This window comes from Hyla sarda, chromosome 3 (assembly GCF_029499605.1).
Source record: "Hyla sarda isolate aHylSar1 chromosome 3, aHylSar1.hap1, whole genome shotgun sequence".
Classification (NCBI taxonomy): domain Eukaryota; kingdom Metazoa; phylum Chordata; class Amphibia; order Anura; family Hylidae; genus Hyla; species Hyla sarda.
Window position 1 is genome coordinate 8,960,742 of NC_079191.1, and position 22,647 is coordinate 8,983,388.

Below are 22,647 nucleotides of genomic sequence, written 5' to 3' on the forward strand. Positions count from 1 at the left end.
ACTAAGGATAGAAGTTGTCAAACCAATCTAATTTGCTTTTATGAAGAGGTGAGTAGAAGCCTTGACAGAGGAATGGCTGTGGATATAGTGTTTCTGGATTTTGCTAAAGCCTTTGATACTGTCCCTCATAGACGTCTGACAGGTAAGTTAAGGTCTTTGGGTTTGGAAATTTTAGTTTGTAACTGGATTGAACACTGGCTCATGGATCGTACCCAGAGAGTGGTGGTCAATGATTCGTACTCTGATTGGTCCCCGGTTATTAGTGGTGTACCCTAAGGTTCAGTACTGGGCCCGCTGTTGTTTAATTTATTTATCAATGATATAGAGGATGGTATTAACAGCTCTGTTTCTCTCTTTGCAGATGACACCAAGCTTTGTAGCACGGTACAGTCTATAGAGGATGTGCATAAGTTACAAGATGACTTGGATAGACTAAGTGTCTGGGCCTCCACTTGGCAAATGAGGTTCAATGTGGATAAATGTAAAGTTATGCATCTGGGTACTAATAACCTGCATGCATCGTATGTCTTAGGGGGGATTAAACTGGCAGAGTCACTGGTAGAGAAGGATCTGGGTGTACTTGTAGATCACAGACTACAGAATAGCATGCAATGTCAGGCTGCTGCTTCCAAAGCCGGCAGGATATTGTCATGTATCAAAAGAGGCATGGACTCAAGGGACAGGGACATAATACTCCCCCTTTATAAATCATTGGTACGGCCTTACCTGGAATATGCTGTTCAGTTTTGGGCACCTGTCCATAAAAGGGACACTGCGGAGTTGGAAAGGGTGCAGAGACGCGCGACTAAACTAATATGGGGCATGGAACATCTTAGCTATGAGGAGCGATTAAAGGAGTTACAATTGTTTAGTCTTGAGAAGAGACGTTTAAGGGGGGATATGATAAACGTATATAAGTATATTAATGGCCCATACAAAAAATATGGAGAAAAACTGTTCCAGGTTAAACCGCCCCAAAGGACGAGGGGGCACTCCCTCCGTCTGGAGAAGAAAAAGTTTAGTCTCAAGGGGCGACACGCCTTCTTTACCGTGAGGACTGTGAATTTATGGAACGGTCTACCTCAGGAACTGGTCACAGCAGGAACAATTAACAGCTTTAAAACAGGATTAGATACATTCCTGGAACAAAATAAGATTAATGCTTATGAAGAAATATAAAATCTCATCCCTTCCCCAATATCGCGCCACACCCCTACCCCTTAATTCCCTGGTTGAACTTGATGGACATATGTCTTTTTTCGACCGTACTAACTATGTAACTATGTAACTATGTAAGGCAGAAGCACGGTTGGCAGTCAGCGTGGTGTGGCAGTAGTGGAAATTCTGGAGCCAAAGTGCCCGGGGGAGACCACCTGCTTCGCGGCAGCTTACCTTTCTGGGAGTTAGCGGGTTACCAGCACTGGTCGATGAAAGATAGAGACACGCTAATCCGTTCAGTGGAGCGCGCCTGCTACCCCGGAAAACAGAGGGCATAACACACCTGGTATTGCTTGATCTCGCAATTGATCGTGCAAAGGTAGGGGGTTATTAAAGCCTCTTGGGTACTGCTGAGGCCTACTCCTGACTGCTCCTGGTGCAATGTATGGGGTAATTAAACACTCTTGGGTAGTGTTTTTTTTTTTTATTTATTGATAATTTTATCAGTAATAAAATAGAATTTTCCAGAATGCTAATCGTTACACAACGGAACGCTTGTTGCGTGTGATTTTTTAATGAAAAAAAAATAAAATATACGGACATGGATTAACTCTGCTTCATCATTTTGGGTGAAAAAAGTCCTTTGGTGATCTGATCTTTTGGAGACAGATGCGCTTACACACATATTGAATTCGTTTTTGTAAAAAAATTTCAAACATTGTGTGGTTTATTATTTTTTAGAAGAATGTCTTTGGGTGGTCCACCGTCCTGCATTATAGAGTCTTGTGAACTGTTGGATATGCGCTTGTTCTTACACAAAGGTATTTCTTTAAAAAATGTCTAAAATGTTGTTGTTTTTTGGATGGGATTGTGAAGCCCGGGTGTGTACTGGTGCATCAGCCAACTCCAGGCTGTGTCCTTCAGGCAATATATGGGTTCCTGATGCCGCAGAGGTGGGGCCTGGGTCTGGGAATTTCTAATTTTTGGATAGCGGCTGCTACCAATGAGAAATCTTTGACAAAAATTTCTCATTGTGTTGATTTTGGAGGGGGATTGTGAAGCCCTGGTGTGTACTGGTGCATCAGCCAACTCCAGGCTGTGTCCTTCAGGCAATATATGGGTTACCGATGCCGCAGAGGTGGGGCCTGGGTCTGTTAATTTCACATTTTTGGATAGCGGGTGCTACCAATGAGAAATCTTTGTCAAAAATTTCATATATTGTGTTGTTTTTTTGGGGGGATTGTGAAGCCCTGGTGTGTAGTGTACTAGTGCATCAGCCAACTTCACGCTGTGCCATTCAGCCACTAAATGGTCTCCTCATGCTGCCAACATGTCCACGCTATGTCATTCACTCACTATATAGTCTCCTGACACTGATGCCACCTCCAGGCTCTGTCATTGTGCTGCTGTGCGGCAGTGATTCTAAGAGTGATGCCTGTAATCTGCATGCTATTTTTTATAACAGTATTATTTCACTACCCCAGCACACTCCATATGTGTTTTAGGACACAGCAAAGTGTTCTATACCCCTATAGAGGCTGTATGTAGGCTAGAAATAGCCTTTTTTAATATCGATTCGCCGCAAACAAATTCGGATCGAAACAAACTTTTTGGGAAAATTCGGCGAATCGGCCAAATCAAATTTTTGAAAAGTTCGCTCATCTCTAGTTATAGGGGATCTGTAAATGACACACTGTTATGGGGATCTGTGAATGACACACTGTTATGGGGATCTGTAGATGATGCACTGTTATTGGGGGATCTGTAGATGACACACTGTTATAGGGATCTGTGAATAACACACTGTTACGGGGATCTGTAGATGATGCACTGTTATGGGGATCTGTGGATGACACTGTTATGGGATCTGTAGAGGGCACACTATTATGGGGGATCTGTAGACGACACACTGTTATGGGGGATCTGTAGATGACACACGGTTATAGGGATCTGTAGATGACACACTGTTATGGTGGATCTATAGATGACATACTGTTATGGGGGATCTGTAAATGACACACTGTTATGGGGATATGTGAATGACACACTGTTATGGGGATATGTAGATTATGCACTGTTATTGGAGGGATCTGTAAATGACACACTGACATGGGGGATCTGTAGATGACACACTGTTATGGGATCTGTAGATGACACACTGTTATGGGGGATCTGTAGATGACACACTGTTAGGGGGATCTGTAGATGACACACTGTTATGGGGGATCTATAGACTGACAGAGACCAGAGGTTGTCTCTTGAACAGGAGAGCTTTTGCCACAGCTTGGAGCTGAGCTGCATGTATTCCAAAGAAAAATACAGGAGACTTACGTATCTTTAGCAGTGACCCCTGACCTGCCCTCCTCCAGCCACCAGTACAAAGCGACCCCCCCCCCCCTCCATGCTGAGGACAGACAGCGGAGCATGGCAGCTGAACGAGCTGACAGGAGGAAAGGGGAGAGAGTTCTCCCTAAGGGCAAGTTCACATTTACGCAGATTTGATGCGCAGGATTTTGTGCTGCAGATTTCAATGTGAACTAAATGACTGATTAAAAGCTTCTATTTGGCAGTTACAAATCAAACGCTGCATGCAGGCACATCTCCTACCATCAGCCAGTGCTGTTTTAAAGTGAAGGTGTCCCAGGACTCGCCCCAGATAGTTAGTAACTGTGCCACCGGTTGGCGCTCCCTTGTGTGCCACTCAAATGCACCCCGTGTGCCATGCATGGCACATGTGCCAGGGGTTGCTGACCCCTGTGCTACTGTATAGGCACAACTCTATGGAAAGCATTCAAAAATAATGGTCAAGAGCCCACGCCAACTGCACAACTGCAGCAGATGGTATGGCAAATGGATATGGGGAGCATGAGAGGGTCTAATGAGCATTACTTTTTAACTGTACAAGTTCTCTTCAACACAATTGATACATAACATAGATGGACTTTATTGAAGAGGAAAATGCATTCCAGCACTCGTGTGCCTTTGCCATTCAACACCTCTTGGCATTCAGTATGGCTTCCACATCCATCTGTTGTGCTTGTGGAAGTCACATTGAATGCTGAGATGTGTTAAACGGTGGACCTGAGGAAGGGGCATGTAAGCACCAAAACGTGTGGTCTTATGCCATAAAGGTGACCTACCTTATGCACCTGTTATGGAGAAGAGTACTTGTTGTAATTCCCCACGGGTGTATACCCACTGTGCCACGAGTGGCAGCTGGTCAGACAGGCTTAATGGGGAAAAACAGACACTGAACAGGTGCAATAGCAGAAGCTGTGAGAACAGCAATCCAAGATGCCTACAGGTGCATCTAGGGGGAACAAGCTTGCAGGCAGACAGAGGCATAGTTGACAGTCAAATATCAAGCACAAAGGCAAAGTCCAGTAGTCAGGCAATGGTCAGCAGATAACGCAGATACCTAAGCTGTGCAGGAAACTACACTATTGCTAAGGCATCAGGGAACAGGTGGAACTGCTTTATATAGAAAGTGCCTTGCAGGGATTGGAGGGGGAACTACTAGGGATAAGGTCCAGGTAGTGCTCTTGTGCGATCCCTAGTGGACAAAGCATAAGCAGCAAGAAAGAATTCAAAGGACGTCCCTGACACTGGTAAGAACATAGTACCCTGGTGGTTTTCAAACAGTGGTGTTACGCTTGTACAGTAATGCAGTAGTCCCCATTAGACCCTTTTTTTTCCCCCTCCAAACTAAGTGGTATACAGAGGCTCCATGTGGCAGGATATTAGGAGTACTAATTGTATTGTAACATGAAACAGTATATGTCCTATGTCTCTACAGGCTCAGTTCACACCACTTTGAGTAGGTATAAATGCTGAAGAAATCTTAGGAGATCCTTCTTTAGGTGGAGATAGATAAAGGAGGACAACTATTTAGAGTCTCAAATTTTTACTTTCTCCTTGATAAAACTGCAGTGAGAACCTCTTTGTTCTTAAGGCTGTAGATTAGAGGATTCAACATTGGAATGATAGCGACATAAAAAATAGAAATGTATTTGGCTTGATTGGATGCGTACTGTGATGAAGGACCAAAGTACATAAACATGGCTGTCCCGTAGAATAAAACCACCACTGTTATATGTGAGGTGCAAGTGGAGAAGGCCTTAGACCTTCCCGTAGACTTCATCTTTATTATGGAGAGTAAAATGCAAATATATGACACCATAATAAACAAAAAAGGAAGAAGAAGGGAAAGAAAACTGAATAAAAAGATCATGAGCTCACTGTCATGTGTGTCATTACACGCCAACTTCAACATGGCTATGATCTCACACATGAAGTGATTGACCTGGTTGGGGTAACATAATTCTGCCGGCTTTATGACCGAAGGAACTATGGACATTGTGAAGCTTCCTACCCAGCTGAAGGTGGTCAACCGATGGCACATACCCCAGTGCATGAGAAGGGGGTAGTGTAGGGGGTGACAGATGGCTACATAGCGATCATAAGCCATGACCGCCAGAAGAAAACATTCCGTTTCCCCTAAGAACAAGCTGACGTAGACTTGAGTTAGACAAGCTGTCAGGGAAATACTCCTTACAACAGAAAACAGGTCCACCAGCAACCTGGGCAAGGTAGAAGACGAATAACAAAAATCGATAAAGGCTAAATTACACAGAAAATAATACATTGGCGTGTGGAGATGCTGCTGGAAGAAGATGATGCAAATTATGAGACCATTACCAACAATTGTTGTCAAGTATATGGATGAAAATATAACAAAGAGGACGACGTTTATCTGAAGATGCTTGGTAAACCCCATGAGGATGAACTCGGTGGCAACCGTCCGGTTCCTTCCATCCATGTTACATTTTCTTAAGACATTTCTGTAGCATAAGCCTATATCAGTGTTTGAAAAAAAAAATCTAAATCTAAATTTCAAAATTCTGTATTTCATGCTCTTTCATCATGAAGCTGTTTAAAAATATTCTTAAAGGAGAATTACTTTCTAAGGAATATCTGTAAATAAGGTCCAGGCGTTGTATCTTCAAGAAGCAACAATATTTTACAAAAATTTTAAAAAATGTAAAAAAAGAAAGAAAGATTTTTGTTTCCCTTAAAAAATAAAAATAATTTAGGAAAATAAATCATTACAAAACATTGAAAATTAGCCTGTGGTCCTGATGTTGTGCCCCATGTAAACTGCAGATCTGTAGAAAGCCTCATTTATAGAGAAGGAGCAGCTCCGGAGATCAATTATTATGTTCGTTAGAGTCAGACGACTAATACGTCCATGTGGGATTTTCATTCTCAAGAAATGTTATGTTGTTTATTTTATGTATGTGTATATATATATATATATATATATATATATATATATATATATATATATATATTTATATATATATTTTAGTTATTTATAGTCATAAATAGCGTTAAGAAATGTATAACTAGTTACTTCTGACAAAGAGTGAGAATAAGTGAAAACTTACAAAGATAGTGGGATCGCTGGTGCCACAACTGGTTCACGGGTAGAGTCTACATTCAAACTATGCGACTGGTTCGTCTCACATGAGTTGGTAAAAAGCGCAAAAACCCATGGAAGCATGTTTTTTTGGCGGACGGAAGAAGCAGGGCGGCAAGTGGGTGGTGAGATGATTTTGGGACATCAGCATATCACATGATAATCCAGACCTATCATGTGATTGGCTGTTTATTGTATCAATTAGCACAAAGGCCAATATAACACAGCAGGGGGGGGGGGGCATTTTTACACAGATAAGGCTTCTTTCACACTGCCGTTAGTGCACGGCAGTGTGACGGCCACCAGGAGAGCCGGGCAGAATAGCAGGAGAACAATTACTGTTTGTGCCGTCTTTCTCTCCCATTATTCATAATGTTGTCCGGTGGCCCCCATAATAGCAAATGGGACCAGCCAGGGCCCGTTGTTTGCCATTGCTCGCCGTCATGAGAACGGCCATTACAGTCAGGAAGAAAAAAATAACAGAGAGACTTTGACGGCCATTCTCGACGGGGAGCAACCGCAGTGTATAAGGGGGCCTAAGAGGGCATTGATGTCACCCACTGTATTCTGAGCGGTGGAACTGCTAGCCAGAGAGAAACGGGGAGAGAGAGAGAAAAATAGGGACAGTTAGTGATAAGAAAGATAGAGAGATACAGATTAGAAATAGAGACCTGTTGTGTGTGAACAGATTTCAATCCCTTTGCAAGAATCCTATAGGTCTCCTATACACCAACATAGCATATAAGGGGACATTCTAATCTTAGCCTCTGAAGGGCTCATCTTTTGCTACCACAAATCCACAGCCTTCAAGGCTTATACCTGCATAAACCTGAAAAGAATAGTGTTCATTAACCAGCTCCAGTGAGGTGCATTGATCTGTTCCAAGTACCCACAAAGTATATTCAAGTGGCACCTACATATGCCTATAGGGCCCATAAATACAGTAGTGAATATAAAAGATTTCTGCAAACACCTTCAGTACTCATTGTGCTGTCATCTCTGCCACGCCAAAAGCGTAAGTACAGTTCTGGTGCATTTAATATTGTTTCGCATGTCACCATAACTGAGTCTTAAATTTTTTTTTAAACAACTTGAATACATTCCTAACGGTGTTAAACGGAGGTTTAGAGCTGTTAGGCAGTGTTATAAATGTGTTTAGAGGCTTATTTCAATGCCGGTTCCAGTCGAACCAAGCCAACCGAACTCGCAATTTCAGAAAAGTTCAGCGAGTTCGGCAAACCAAACTTTTCAAAAGTTTGCTCAACTCTATTCCTGATCTATAACATCCGCAGTGCACAAATCCTATATGAGCTATACTAAGATCCACAGCAAAAAAGTGATCATCCCCAGCCTATGTTTGTGTGGGCTGTTCATAGGGGGACCTCCTGTCCAGTCATACACAAGCCTCTTCATATACAACAAAGCCAAGAAAGCCTTTTTAAAGACTGATACAAAATAAAAAACACAACAAGCAGTAAACTGAGTAAAAGTGTGCTGTGGCAGTCATGTATGATAACGATACATGTGCAAAGCACCATAAACACAGCATAGCGCCTTTACTTACATCTCTGGGGATTAATTACCAAATTAGTATACCTACAGTTTGTAACATAGCAGCTTATTAAAAAGGGTATGCAATTAAAACACATCAGCCTGATAAAGACACTGTTAATTTATTTTCCTGGTTCAATGAAAAACAAATGATATATTCCTAGTTGTTAAATAGCAGTGAACTAAAATGGGCGTGCATGTTACACGGCTCTGCCCTGTGAACACATTTTTCATGAATATTATTGGGTTCATCAAACATGCATGATATGTTTCTGTTTGGGACATAGCAGCACACTAAAAAGCATGTGAATTCCATGAGCATAAGCCTTCTCAAGCGGCTGTACATTTACAGTTTCCTGGGTTAATCAAACTTAGCTTATATCTACCTGATTGAAAGAAAACTTACCTCCAAACTATACTCCAAAACAATGTTTGGTACAGGAAATTTTTGACCGGATAGAGCACAGGCTACCCCTGCCATGTCCTATGGCAGTAAGAATGTTGGTGGCAGTATCAGCACCAGTACAGGTAGCAGCAGCAGCCTAGTAGCAGCCCCATAAGCCCTCCCTAGTTCTCCTTCCTGCCAGAGACTATTTTGTTTCAGCAGATGATCTGGCTTTTCTGGACTACATGAGTATTAAGGAGGGAGATTAGAACCAATATTATGGTGAGCGACCTGTCAGTGGATTCCTCTGTGTCTACTTTCACATGGTAAGGTGGAAATGTCCATCCTATATGCTCTGTCTATGCCTCCCGCTCCTACTACAACGCAGAAGGATAGCACTAGCCACAGGGAGTTGTGTGAGGAGAGTCAAGCTTTGGATTGTGTTGCCGAGGTGATGAAGGTAAAATCAGTGGACGAGCATAGCACAAGCAGGACTGGTGGTGGTTGGCGTGGTGGGGATACTGTAAGACAATAAGGCACATATGTAGCAATAGTGAGGTAGCTAGTTAGATGCCAAACACAGGTGCTGTCAGTAAATGGGTGGTGCTTACGCAAAAAGATATCAGTTCATATGAAGCATAAGTATTCAGGGAAGGAGAACGGAGCACTCACCTCTTCCGTACTGCAGTGAACTCTAATGGGCACTGTGTCCTAGTTAGTCTGACAGGTTCAGGATGGCATCAGCAGATGACAGTTGTTCCAAGGCAGGAGAAATAGCTGGACACCGGGAGACAGTGTTTCTCGCCGACCTGGCACTTTCTCAAGCCCTTGCTGGCGTTGCTCTGTTATCTTGTTTAAATAAAGTTGTACAAACCTACACGCGCAGCAGTGACGTAATCAGCTATTTCTATGAATGAATGATATGAGAGAGGGCATTACGTCATCCTCAGACATAGTAAACAAATCCAAACAGGGAACAATCCACAGCCTGTGGTAAGTACGTATGTATATCACGTTTGTTCGTTTATAAGAATTCATTTTTATCATTCAGTCCCACATGCATTTAAAGGGGTATTCCAGGCCAAAACTTTTTTTTATATATCAACTGGCTCCGGAAACTTAAACAGATTTGTAAATTACTTCTATTAAAATTCTTAATCCTTCCAATAGTTATTAGCTTCTGAAGTTGAGTTGTTCTCTTTCTAAATGCTCTCTGATAACTCACATCCCGGGAGCTGTGCAGTTCCAATGGGGATATTCTCCCATCATGCACAGCTCCCGGGGCGTGACATCATCATTGAGCAGTTAGACAGAAAACTTCAGAAGCAAATAACTATTGGAAGGATTAAGATTTTTTAATAGAAGTAATTTACAAATCTGTTTAACTTTCCGGAGCCAGTTGATATATATAAAAAAAAGGTTTTGCCTGGAATACCCCTTTAAGCAAATTATGTAAAGTGACTCTTTCTGTAATAAGGATTGATGGCGATCTCTACCTGCGGGGGAGGTCTCGACCCTTTCTATACCTATGAACCTTTGGCAGGATCCGTTGGAAGCATGGTGTGTGTTCATGTGATTTATGAGGCGGATGGCACCTATCCCTGTTCTTAGGGATCATAGATGTTTAGTTTAGACATTTAGTTTTGCCCACGTATAACATGCCACATGGACAGACCAGGGTATAAACTACGTAGGGGATTGTACAAGTCATAAACTGATTGATGGTGATGTCTTCGCCACCCAACCTGACATTTTTTACATTCAATAGTTGAGAGCACAGAGTGAAATTCCTGCACCTAACATTCCCCACGGGAGCTGCTTTATTGAGCCAACCTGAATTTGACTTCTGTTGCTTTTTGTAATTCAGGGATTTTAGCAGTGTTCCTATTGTACTATTCCTACGATGGGTGATAATAGGAGGTGCTGTCACAAGTTCTCTCAAGTCGTCATCCTGTTCTAGGATATACCAGTTGCGTCTCACAACGTCCCTACTGATGTTGTTCATTGGGCTGTTGTCAAATGCAAATGTGAATCTAGAATTTCGTTTTTTACGGGACTTTTTAGTGTTTAATAACGTGTGTCTTGTTTTTGTCTTGACCTTAGTGACGGCTTCGGAAATTAATTTTCCTGGGTAACCTCTACTGGTTAATCGCTTTGGAAGTTCATCGGCTTGTTTAAGGTAAGCTTCATTACTGTTATTTAACCGTTTAAGCCTAACAAATTGGCCATAGGGGATACTTTTCTTAAGAGATAGAGGGTGTGAACTATTAAAATGCTGAGTGTTCACAGTGTTCATTTCTATAGAAGGAGTTCAACCAAGAGGAAGTGAACACTGTGAAACTCCTCACTGAATTGTCAGGTGAATACACCATCCCTGATGCTCAGGGAACCATCGAGCAAGAACCCTTCACTAAGGGAAACAAATCTAAGTATAGCCCCCAACCATCCCAGGTAGCGCAATAGACATGTTTCAAAAGACAGTCACTAAACAGGTTAAATCTATTCTGTATCCAACTCACACCCCCAATCTATCCAAAAAGGAAAGGCAAGCTTTTCACTTGTTAGGAGAAAGGGAAGACATCTGTGTTTCACAAGAAGACAAAGGTGGAGCTGTTGTTGGACACCAAAGACTATGATACAGAGATCACAAGACAACTATCAGATGCAACAGTATATGAACCATTAAGTGACCCAACTAATAAAATACAAACTAAATTGTGCTCCCTTCTGAGGAAACCAACTGCAACTAAATTCATTTCTGAATTCCCTAAAAAAAAACATACATTTACAATTTACCTAAAATGCACAAGTCACTGAGTCGACCCCCAGGGCGCCAAATTGTGTCTGGGGTCAACTTAGTGACTGCATCCTTGTCAAGTTACCTCGATTGGTTACTTACACCAGTCCTACATACGACATATCAAGCTATTTTTACGCTTTGTCAATGAAATTTTTGTAATATTGGACGGGGGTGAAAGAGAATTTAACGCTTTTGTGAACTTTCTCAACCACACTTAGTTCACGTTGTGAGACGCAACTGGTATATCCTAGAACAGGATGACGACTTGAGAGAACTTGTGACAGCACCTCCTATTATCACCCATTGTAGGAATTGTACAATAGGAAAATCCCTGAATTACAAAAAGCAACAGAAGTCAAATTCAGGTTGGCTCAATAAAGCAGCTCCCGTGGGGAATTTTAGGTGCAGGAATTTCACTCTGTGCTCTCAACTATTGAATGTAAAAAATGTCAGGTTGGGTGGCGAAGACATCAACATCAATCAGTTTAGTACTTGTAAAATCCCCTACGTAGTTTATGCCCTGGTCTGTCCATGTGGCATGTACTACGTGGGCAAAACTAAATGTCTAAACTAAACATCTACGATCCCTAAGAACAGGGATAGGTGCCATCCGCCTCATAAATCACATGAACACACACCATGCTTCAGACAGATCCTGCCTAAGGTTTATAGGTATAGAAAGGGTCGAGACCTCCCCCGCAGGTAGAGATCGCCATCAATCCTTATTACAGAAAGAGTCACTTTGGATAATTTGCCTACATGCCACTGGGCCACTGGGACTGAATGATAAAAAGGAATTTGGAGAATTCTTATAAACAAACAAACGTGACATACATACGTACTTACCACAGGCTGTGGATCGTTCCTTGTTTATATTAGTTTAATATGTCTGAGGATGACGTAATGCCCTCTCTCATGTCCATTCATTCATAGAAATAGATAATTACGTCATTGCTGCGCACGTAAGTTTGTAAAACTTTATTTAAACTGGAGAATAGAGCAAGGGCTTGAGAAAGTGCCAGGTCAGCGTGAAACACTGTCACCCGGTGTCCAGCTATTTCCCCTGCCTTGGAACAACTGCCACCCGCTGATGCCTTCCTGAACCTGTCAGACTAACTAGGACACAGTGCCCATTAGACTTGACTGCAGTACGGAAGAGGTGAGTTCTCCGTTTTCCTTCCCTGAATACTTATGCTTCGCACAGTGCTCTCTGCTGACACCTCTGTTCGTGTCAGGAACTGTCCAGAGTAGAAGCAAATCCCTATGGCAAACCTCTCCTGCTCTGGACAGTTCCTGACATGGAAAGAGGTGTCAGCAAAGAGCACTTTGGTCAGACTGAAAATGAATTAAAAAAGAAAAGAACTTCCTGCGGATCATACAGCAGCTGATAAGTACTAGGATTAAGATTTTTAAGTAGAAGTAATTAACAAATCTAACAGCCAGAAAGTTGTCAGCTCACTGGGGGCGGGGGGCGGGGGGCACGGTCCAACTCTCGTCAAGCAGAAGAAAGAAAAGTGGAATGGCCGGCACACTTAAAACTCCAACTTTAAAATCGTCAAGAACAAGGTGAACAAACAGTCAGTATGCACGGTTGATGAGTTTCGAGTCTACGACTCTTTAACGAAACCTATAGCATGTACAAAATTGTAACATTTAAGGTCAGGGGGCAGGAGGGGGAATGGACAGTGATGGCTGACACCTGTTTGGGTATTAACCCCCTGGGGACTTTCACTGAGCACTCTCACATCTCTTACACATAAATGCCAATATTGGCTAGTAAAACCGCATCATCTGAACAGGTAAAAAATATGAAACAAACATAAAAACAGTAATAGCTAGAAAGATTTTTTTCTTACAGAGACAAGTACAAAGATGCAAAACAGCAATTTCTTAATAATGTAAAAATTAATCTGTGCGGTTATTCAACCCTTTAGGCTGGAAACAGTCAAACCTGCATATCCACAGGGTATCCCGGTCTCTGAACGTCTTCAACCAGTTGCCTTCTCCAATTTGTTTATGGACTCTTTCAATGGTAAAAAAAAACGCATGTAGGATACGTCACCAGCATGAACATCACGAAAGTGATGAGATATATTGGACGCATTAACATTAAGTGAATTGACTGCACCCCTAATATGTTCCTAAATGCGTTTTATTACACTTCTTTTAGTAGAACCAATATATGTCAAATTGCAAGTGGAGCCTGTTATCTTATATATTACAAAACAAGAATCACAATTAAAGGGGTAGACCGGCCCTGAGACATCTTATCCCCTATCGAAAGGGTAGGGGATAAGATGTCTCAACGCGGGGGTCCCACCACTGGGGATCCCCGCAATCTTGTCACGACTCTGTCACTTGACACGACCCCCGCAATCTTGACACGGCCGTCACGCCCCCTCCCAAGGGGGGGGGGGGGGGCTGATAACGTCACGATACTCCGGCCCCGTGATCGCCACCCGGCTGTTTGGGCATGCTGGAATTTGCAGTTTTGCAACAGCTGGAGATCTACAGTTTAGAGACCACTGCAGAGTGATCTCTATACTGTAGCACTCTAGATCTTGCAAAACTACAACTCCTAGCATGCCCACACAGCTGTTTGCTGTCTGGGCATGCTGGGATTTGTAGATTTTCAACATCTGGAGGTCCACAGTTTGGAGATCACTGCATGCCCAAATCCCAGCAGGCCTAAACAGCTGTCTCAGAATGCTGGGAGTTGTAGTTGCGTACCTCCAGCTGTTGCATAACTACATCTCCCAGCATCAGTACATGCAGTTTTGCAACAGCTATAGGCACACTGGTTGGAAAATACTGAGTTAGGTAACAGAACCTAACTGAAGGTTTTCCAACCAGTGTGCCTCTAGCTGTTGCAAAACTACAATTCCCAGCATGCACGGTCTGTCAGTACATGCTGGGAGTTGTAGTTTTGAAACAGCTGGAGGTTTGCTCTGCCCCATGTGAACATACAGGGTACATTCACACGGGCAGGTTTACAGTAAGTTTCCGGCTTCAAGTATGAGCTGCGGCAAATCTTTCGCCGCGGCGCAAATTTCTAGTGGGAAGCTCACTGTAAACCTCTGCCAGTGTGAATGTATCCTAAAAACACTACACTACACTAACACATAATAAAGGGTAAAACACTATATATACACCCCCTTACAATGTCCCCCCCAATAAAAATGAAAAATGTCTCGTACGGCAGGGTTTCCAAAACAGAGCCTCCAGCTGTTGCAAAACAACAATTCCCAGCATTTCCGGACAGCCACTGACTGTCCAGGCATGCTGGGAGTTTAGCAACAGCTGGAGGCACCCTGTTTGGGAATCACTGGCGTAGAATACCCTTATGTCCACCCCTATGCAATCCCTAATTTAGTCCTCAAATGCGCATGGCGCTTTCTCACTTCGGAGCCCTGTCGTATTTCAAGGAAACAGTTTAGGGCCACATATGGGGTATTTCCGTACTCGGGAGAAATTGCACTACAAATTTTGGGGGGCTTTTTCTCCTTATACCCCTTATGAAAAGGAAAAGTTGGGGCTACACCAGCATGTTAGTGTAAAAAAATAAAAAAATGTTACACATAACGCAATTTCTCCTGAGTATGGAAATACCCCATATGTAGGCGTAAAAAGTTCTGTGGGCGCACAACAAGGCTCAGGAGTGAGAGCTCAGTAAGTACATTTGAGGCCTAAATTGGTGATTTGCCCAGGGGTGGCTGATTTTACAGTGGTTCTGACATAAACGTAAAAAAATGAAATACCCACATGTGTCCCCATTTTGGAAACTGCACCCCTCACGGAATGTAACAAGGGGTATAGTGAGCCTTAACACCCCACAAGTGTTTAATGAAAATTCTTCAAAGTTGGATGGAAAAATGAAAAAAAATGCTGGTGTTACCCTAAATTTTTCATTTTCACAAGGGAAAATAGGAAAAAAGACCCCCAAAATTTGTAACGCCATCTCTTCTGAGTAAGAACATTCCCCATGCGTGGATGTAAAGTCCTCTGCTGGCGCACTACAATGCTCAGAAGAGAAGGAGCGCCATTGGAATTTTGAAGAGAAAATTTGTCCGGAATTGAAGGCCACGTGTGTTTACAAAGCCCCCATAGTGCCAGAACAATGGACCCCCCACCACATGTGACCCCATTTTGTAAACTACACCCCTCATGTAATGTAAAAAGGGGTACCGTGAGCATTTACGCTCGACAGGTGTCTGACAGATTTTTGGAACAGTGGTCCATGTAATTTTTCATTAACACAGCCCACTGTTCCAAAAATCGGTCAAACGCCAGTGGAGTGTAAATACTCACTGCACCCCTTATTACATTCTGTGAGGGGTGTAGTTTCCAAAATGGGGTCACATGTGGGGGGGGGGGTCCACTGTTCTGGCACCACAGGCGGCTTTGTAAACGCACATGCCCCCGACTTCTATTCCAACCAAATTCTGTCTCCAAAAGCTCAATGGCGCTCCTCCTCTTCTGAGCATTGTAGTGCTCCAGCAAAGCACTTGACGTCCACACATTGGGTATTTCCATACTCAGAAGAAATGAGGTTACACATTTTGGGGGTAATTTTCTCCAATTACCCCTTGTAAAAATTTTAAATTTGAGGGAAAACCAGCATTTTAGTGGAAAAAAAAATAATTTACACATCCAACTTTAACACCTGTGGGGCGTTAAGGCTCACTGGACCCCTTGTTATGTGCCTTGAGGGGTGTATTTTCCAAAATAGTATGCCATATGGGGGGTTTTCTGCTGTTCTGGCACCATAGGGGCTTCCTAAATGTGACATGCCCCCCAAAAATCATTTTAGAAAAACTCACTCTCCAAAATCCCATTGTCGCTCCTTCCCTTTGTGTTACAAATTTTGAGAGGATTTTTCTACTTTTACCTCTTGTAAAAATTCAAAAACTGGGTCTACAAGAACATGCGAGTGTAAAAAATGAAGATTTAGAATTTTCTCCTTTATTTTGCTGTTATTCATGTGAAACACCTGAAGAGCTAACACACTTTCTGAATGTCATTTTGAATACTTTGGGGGTGCAGTTTTTATAATGGGGTAATTTGTGGGGTATTTCTAATATGAAGGCCCCTCAAATCCACTCAAAACTGAACTGGTCCATGAAAAATTCTGATTGCCAACATAAAGTAGACATATTGTATATGTGAATCAAAATATAATTCATTTGGAATGTCTATTTTCCTTACAAGCAGAGAGCTTTAACCCCTTAAGGACCAGGCCATTTTATACCTTAAGGACCGGAGCGTTTTTTGCAATTCTGACCACTGTCACTTTAAACATTATTAACTCTGGAATGCTTTTAGTTATCATTCTGATTCCGAGATTGTTTTTTCGTGACATATTCTACTTTAACTTAGTGGTAAAATTTAATGGTAACTTGCATCCTTTCTTGGTGAAAAATCCCAAAATTTGATGAAAAAAATGAAAATTTTGCATTTTTCTAACTTTGAAGCTCTCTGCTTGTAAGGAAAATGGATATTCAAAATATATATTTTTGGGGTTCGCATAAACAATATGTCTACTTCATGTTTGCATCATAAAATTTGTGAGTTTTTACTTTTGGAAGACACCAGAGGGCTTCAAAGTTCAGCAGCAATTTTGAAATTTTTCACCAAATTTTCAAACTCACTATTTTTCAGGGACCAGTTCAGTTTTGAAGTGGATTTGAAGGGTCTTCATATTAGAAATACCCCATAAAAGACCCCATTATAAAAAATACACCCCCCAAAGTATTCAAAATGACATTCAGTAAGTGTATTAACCCTTTAGGTGTTTCACAGGAATAGCAGCAAAGTGAAGGAGAAAATTCAAAATCTTCATTTTTTACACTCGCATGTTCTTGTAGACCCAATTTTTGAATTTTTGCAAGGGGTAAAAAGGAGAAAATTTTTACTTGTATTTGAAACCCAATTTCTCTCGAGTAAGCACATACCTCATATGTCTATGTTAATTGTTCGGCGGGCGCAGTAGAGGGCTCAGAATGGAAGGAGTGTCAAATGGTTTTTGGGGGCATGCCGCATTTAGGAAGCCCCTATGGTGCCAGGACAGCAAAAAAAAAACACATGGCATACCATTTTGGAAACTAGACCCCTCAGGGAACGTAACAAGGGGTAAATTGAACCTTAATACCCTACAGGTGATTCACGACTTTTGCATATGTAAAAAAAATATATATTTTTTTTACCTAAAATGCTTGGTTTCCCAAAAATTTTACATTTTTAAAAAGGGTAATAGCAGAAAATACCCCCCAAAATTTGAAGCCAAATTTCTCCCGATACAGAAAACACCTCGCATGGGGATGAAAAGTGCTCTGCTGGCGCACTACAGGTCTCAGAAGAGAAGGAGTCACATTTGAAAGCAAATTTTGCTCTGGGGGCATGCTGCATTTAGGAAGCCCCTATGGTGCCAGGACAGCAAAAAAAAAACACATGGCATACCATTTTGGAAATTAGACCCCTCGGGGAACATAACAAGGGGTAATTTGAACCTTAATACCCTACAGGTGTTTCACGACTTTTGCATATGTAAAAAAAATATATATTTTTTTTACCTAAAATGCTTGTTTTCCCAAAAAATTTACATTTTTTAAAAGGGTAATAGCAGAAAATACCCCCCAAAATTTGTTAGGCAATTTCTCCCGAGTACGGCGATACCCCATATGTGGCCCTAAACTGTTGCCTTGAAATACGACAGGGCTCCAAAGTGAGAGCGCCATGCGCATTTGAGGCCTAAATTAGGGACTTGCATAGGGGTGGACATAGGGGTATTCTACGCCAGTGATTCCCAAACAGGGTGCCTACAGCTGTTGTAAAACTCCCAGCATGCCTAGACAGTCAACGGCTATCTGGCAATACTGGGAGTAGTTGTTTTGCAACAGCTGGAGGCTCCGTTTTGGAAACAGTGGCTTACCAGACGTTTTTCATTTTTATTGGGGAGGGGGGTTGTATAGGGGTATGTGTATATGTAGTGTTTTTTACTTTTTATTTTATTTTGTGTTAGTGTAGTGTAGTGTTTTTAGGGTACAGTCACACGGGCGGGGGTTCACAGTAGTTTCTCACTGGCAGTTTGAGCTGCGGCAGAAAATTTGCCGCACCTCAAACTTTCAGCCGGATACTTACTGTAATCCTCCGCCCATGTGAGTGTACCCTGTACATTCACATTGGGGGGGGGGAACATCCAGCTGTTGCAAAACTACAACTCCCAGCATGTACGGTCTATCAGTGCATGCTGGGAGTTGTAGTTTTGCAACAGCTGGAGGCACACTGGTTGTGAAACACCGAGTTTGGTAACAAACTCAGTGTTTTGCAACCAGTGTGCCTTCAGCTGTTGCAAAAGCTACAACCCCCAGCATGTACGGACAGCGGAAGGGCATGCTGGGTGTTGTAGTTATGCAACAGCTGGAGGTATACTACTTTGGCTGGGGATGCTGGGGATTGTAGTTATGCAACAGCTGGAGACACACTGGTTTGCTACTTAACTCAGTGTGCCTTCAGCTGTTGCAAAACTACAACTCTCAGCAGTCACCGACAGCCAACGGGCATGCTGGGAGTTGTAGTTATGCAACCACCAGATGCACCACTACAACTCCCAGCATGCACTTTAGCTGATTGTGCAAGCTGGGAGTTGTAGTTATACAACAGCTGAAGGTACACTTTTCCATAGAAAGAATGTGCCTCCAGCTGTTGCAAAACTACAAGTCCCAGCATGCCCATAAGGGAATGCTGGGAGTTGTGGTGGTCTGCCTCCTGCTGTTGCATAACTACAGCTCCTAGCATGCCCTTTTTGCATGCTGGGAGCTGTTGCTAAGCAACAGCAGGAGGCTGTCACTCACCTCCAACGATCCTCGCCGCACAGGTCAGTTCCTCGTCGTCGCCGCCGCCGCTGCTCCTGGGGCCCCGATCCCAACATTAAAGCCGGGGATCGGGGTCCCCAGCACCCGGGGTGCGCGTCCCGCACCCGCTCACGTCCTCCGGAAGAGGGGCGGAGCGGGTTGCGGGAGTGACACCCGCAGCAGGCGCCCTGATTGGTCAGCCGGTAATCCGGCCGACGAATCAGGGCGATCGTGAGGTGGCACCAGTGCCACCTCACCCCTACTGGCTCTGGCTGTTCGGGGCCGTCTCTGTCACTGGAGACCCGATTGACCCGGAATCCGCCGCAGATCACCTGGACTGAATTGTCCAGCGATCTGCGGCCATCGCCGACATGGGGGGTCATAATGGGCGATATGCCCCGATGCCTGCTGAACGATTTCAGCAGGCATCGGGGACCGGCTCCGCTCCAGATGGTTGCGGGGGGCCGGTAAAACACATGACGTTCTCATACGTCATGTGTCCTTAAGGACTCGGAAATGGAGACGTATGAGAACGTCATGTGTCCTTAAGGGGTTAAAGTTAGAAAAATGCAACATTTTCTAATTTTTCATCAAATTTTGGAATTTTTCACCATGAAATGATGCAAGTATCCACAAAAATTTACTACTAACATAAAGTAGAATATGTCACGAGAAAACAATCTCTGAATGAGAATGAAAGGTAAAAGCATCAGAGTTATTAATGCTTAAAGTGACAGTGGTCAGATGTGCAAAAAATGCTCTGGTCCTACAGTGAAATTCGGCCTGGTACTTAAGGGGTACTCTGGTGGAAAACTATTTTTATTTTAAATCAACTGGTGTCAGAACGTTAAACAGATTTGTAAATTACTTCTATTTAAAAATCTTAATCCTTCCAGCACTTAGCTGCTGTATGCTCCACAGGAAGTTATTTTCTTTTTTAATTTATTTTCAGTCTGACCACAGTGCTCTCTGCTGACACATGTCTGTCTCGGAACTGTCAAGAGCAGGAACAACTCCCCATAGCAAACTTATCCTGTATTGGACAGTTCCTGACATGGACAGAGGTGTCAGCAGAGAGCACTGTGGTCAGTCAGAAAATACATTTAAAAAGAAAATAACTTTCTGTGAAGCATACAGAAGCTGATAAGTACTGGAAGGGTTAATATTTTTAAATAAAAGCAATTTTCAAATCTGTTTAAAGGGGTACTCCGCCCCTGGCATCTTATCCCCTATCCAAAGGATAGGGGATAAGATGTTAGATTGCTGCGGTCCCGCTGCTGGGGACCCCAGGGATCGCCGCTGCAGCACCCCGCCATCATTACTACACAGAGCAGGTTCGCTCTGTGCGTAATGACGGGTGATACGGGGGCCGGAGCAGCGTGATGTCATGGCTCCGCCCCTCATGACATCACAGCCCGTCCCCTTAATGCAAGTCAATGGCGGGGGCGTGACGACCACCACGCCCCCTTCCCATAGACTTGTATTGACGGGGGCGGGCCGTGATGTAAAGATGCTTCGGCCCCTGTATCGCCCGTCATTACGCACAGAGCGATCTCGCTCTGTGCAGTAATGATAGTGGGGTGCTGCAGCAGCGATCCCCGGGGTCCCCAGCAGCGGGACCCCGGCGATCTGACATCTTATCCCCTATCCTTTGGATAGGGGATAAGATGTCTGGGGGCGGAGTACCCCTTTAACATTCTGGCACCAGTTGATTAAAAAAAAAAATTGTTTTTTTCACCAGAATATCCCATAATTGTGTTATGACGGCCTGCTAAAAACATTACCTGACATAAATGGAGGCCCTGCTGAGATTACTGTTTGTATGGAAGTCATTTTGCTACATTTATAACTTGTGACTAGTGTTAAACTCCCTTTGTGTAATTCCATTGCTAAGCATTGTATTGTGTTAGTATTCATAGAGATATGTCAGTCATGTGCCTAAAGTCCAAATGATAGAGGATAAGATATCTGGTCTCCGTGCAGTACCAGCTTTCTAAACCAACGCTGGGTTAAGGCGGCAGTGGCGGTGATCATGTCACACCCCTCGTGACACACGCCATGCCCCCTCCATTCATGTCTAAGTTCCAAGGGCCCTAACGTAGAGTTCAAGGTCTCTCCCAATATGCTCTCCCGATAAATCGCATTTTCATCTATTTATTTAGAATGGATGTGATTTGCGTTCCACTTGTGTAATAGTTGAACACAGCCGGAGGACATCATTCTGTTATCTGAAATGGGATTTTGTGCATAGTAAAATTATCCTTTTTTGGTAGTATTCCTGTAAAGTTTGAGTTCTGATATAGCTATTCAAATATAATTTTTCCATTTATAAAATGTATTATTGTTCTGGCACTTTATTGAATACACTTTTTGCGGGAGGTGGTGGAGTTGGGTAACATACTCTTTTCTTTTTTTGTCATCCTAGTTTGCTTGTTTTTGGACTGGGCATTATTGGACCAAGTTAGAGTGAATAGATGTTAATGAGGCTGTCCCTAAGGTACGCATACTGTTAATAACAGATAGTGTTGCTCGCGAATATTCGCAATGCAAATTTTATTCGCGAATATAACACTATATATTCGTAATTACGAATATTCATATTTTTTTCCACAGTACACATCACAGTGATCATCCCTCTCTGCTTCCAGCTTGTGTGGTGTAAAGAATTCTGTAATACTACTGTGTGAGACTGGCGTGCAAATTTTTGCTTATGCTAATTTTTTATATGCTAATTTTCGCATATGCAAATTTGACAAATATGCAAATTTAGCAAATATATGACGAATATTCATCCATATATTCGCGAAATATCGCGAATTCGAATATGGCCTATGCCGCTCAACACTAATAACAGACACCATACCCCGTTGGGATGGATTCTGCCACCCAAGGCCCTTGTCAAAGCCGAACGTTTATTGGGTTGAGAGGCAAACGCAGGAGACAGTCAGAGACAGTCCGTCAATGCAGGGGTAATCTTCCCACAGGAGTTTAGATAAAGGTATAGTTGGCCTCTACAATATTAGCATATGTGGCACAGCGGTTGTGTATAATGTGTATGTGAATTGATACCAATGCCGTTATGTCTTTTGATGACTGTGATATTCCATATGGGGATTCCCTTTCATGATTTTCTAGTAGTGTCAGTTATTAAAATTAAAATTTAAAATATGTATTCATTTAATCATCACTTTACTAATATTTAAATTATTTTCTTAACATCAGTATTACCGTATATGCTCGAGTATAAGCCGACCCGAATATAAGCCGAGGCCCCTAATTTAACCCCCAAAACCCAGGAAAAGTTAACTCGACTATAAGCCTAGGGTGGGAAATACATCCTCCCCCCATGTCATCATCCAGACCCCCGTCATCATCCCCCCCTTCATCATCACCGCCTGTCAATCCCTTCATCAGTGGTCTTCAA

The 22,647-nt window shown here is 42.8% G+C and overlaps 1 protein-coding gene across 1 annotated transcript; it reads right to left on the bottom strand.

The window, feature by feature from the left end:
* Nucleotides 1-5,062: 5,062 nt before the first annotated feature.
* LOC130360905 (olfactory receptor 5A2-like) lies at nucleotides 5,063-5,977 on the bottom strand. The gene has a single exon (XM_056563461.1). The coding sequence runs from the start codon at nucleotides 5,975-5,977 to the stop codon at nucleotides 5,063-5,065; it is 915 nt and encodes a 304-aa protein (XP_056419436.1).
* Nucleotides 5,978-22,647: the final 16,670 nt, after the last annotated feature.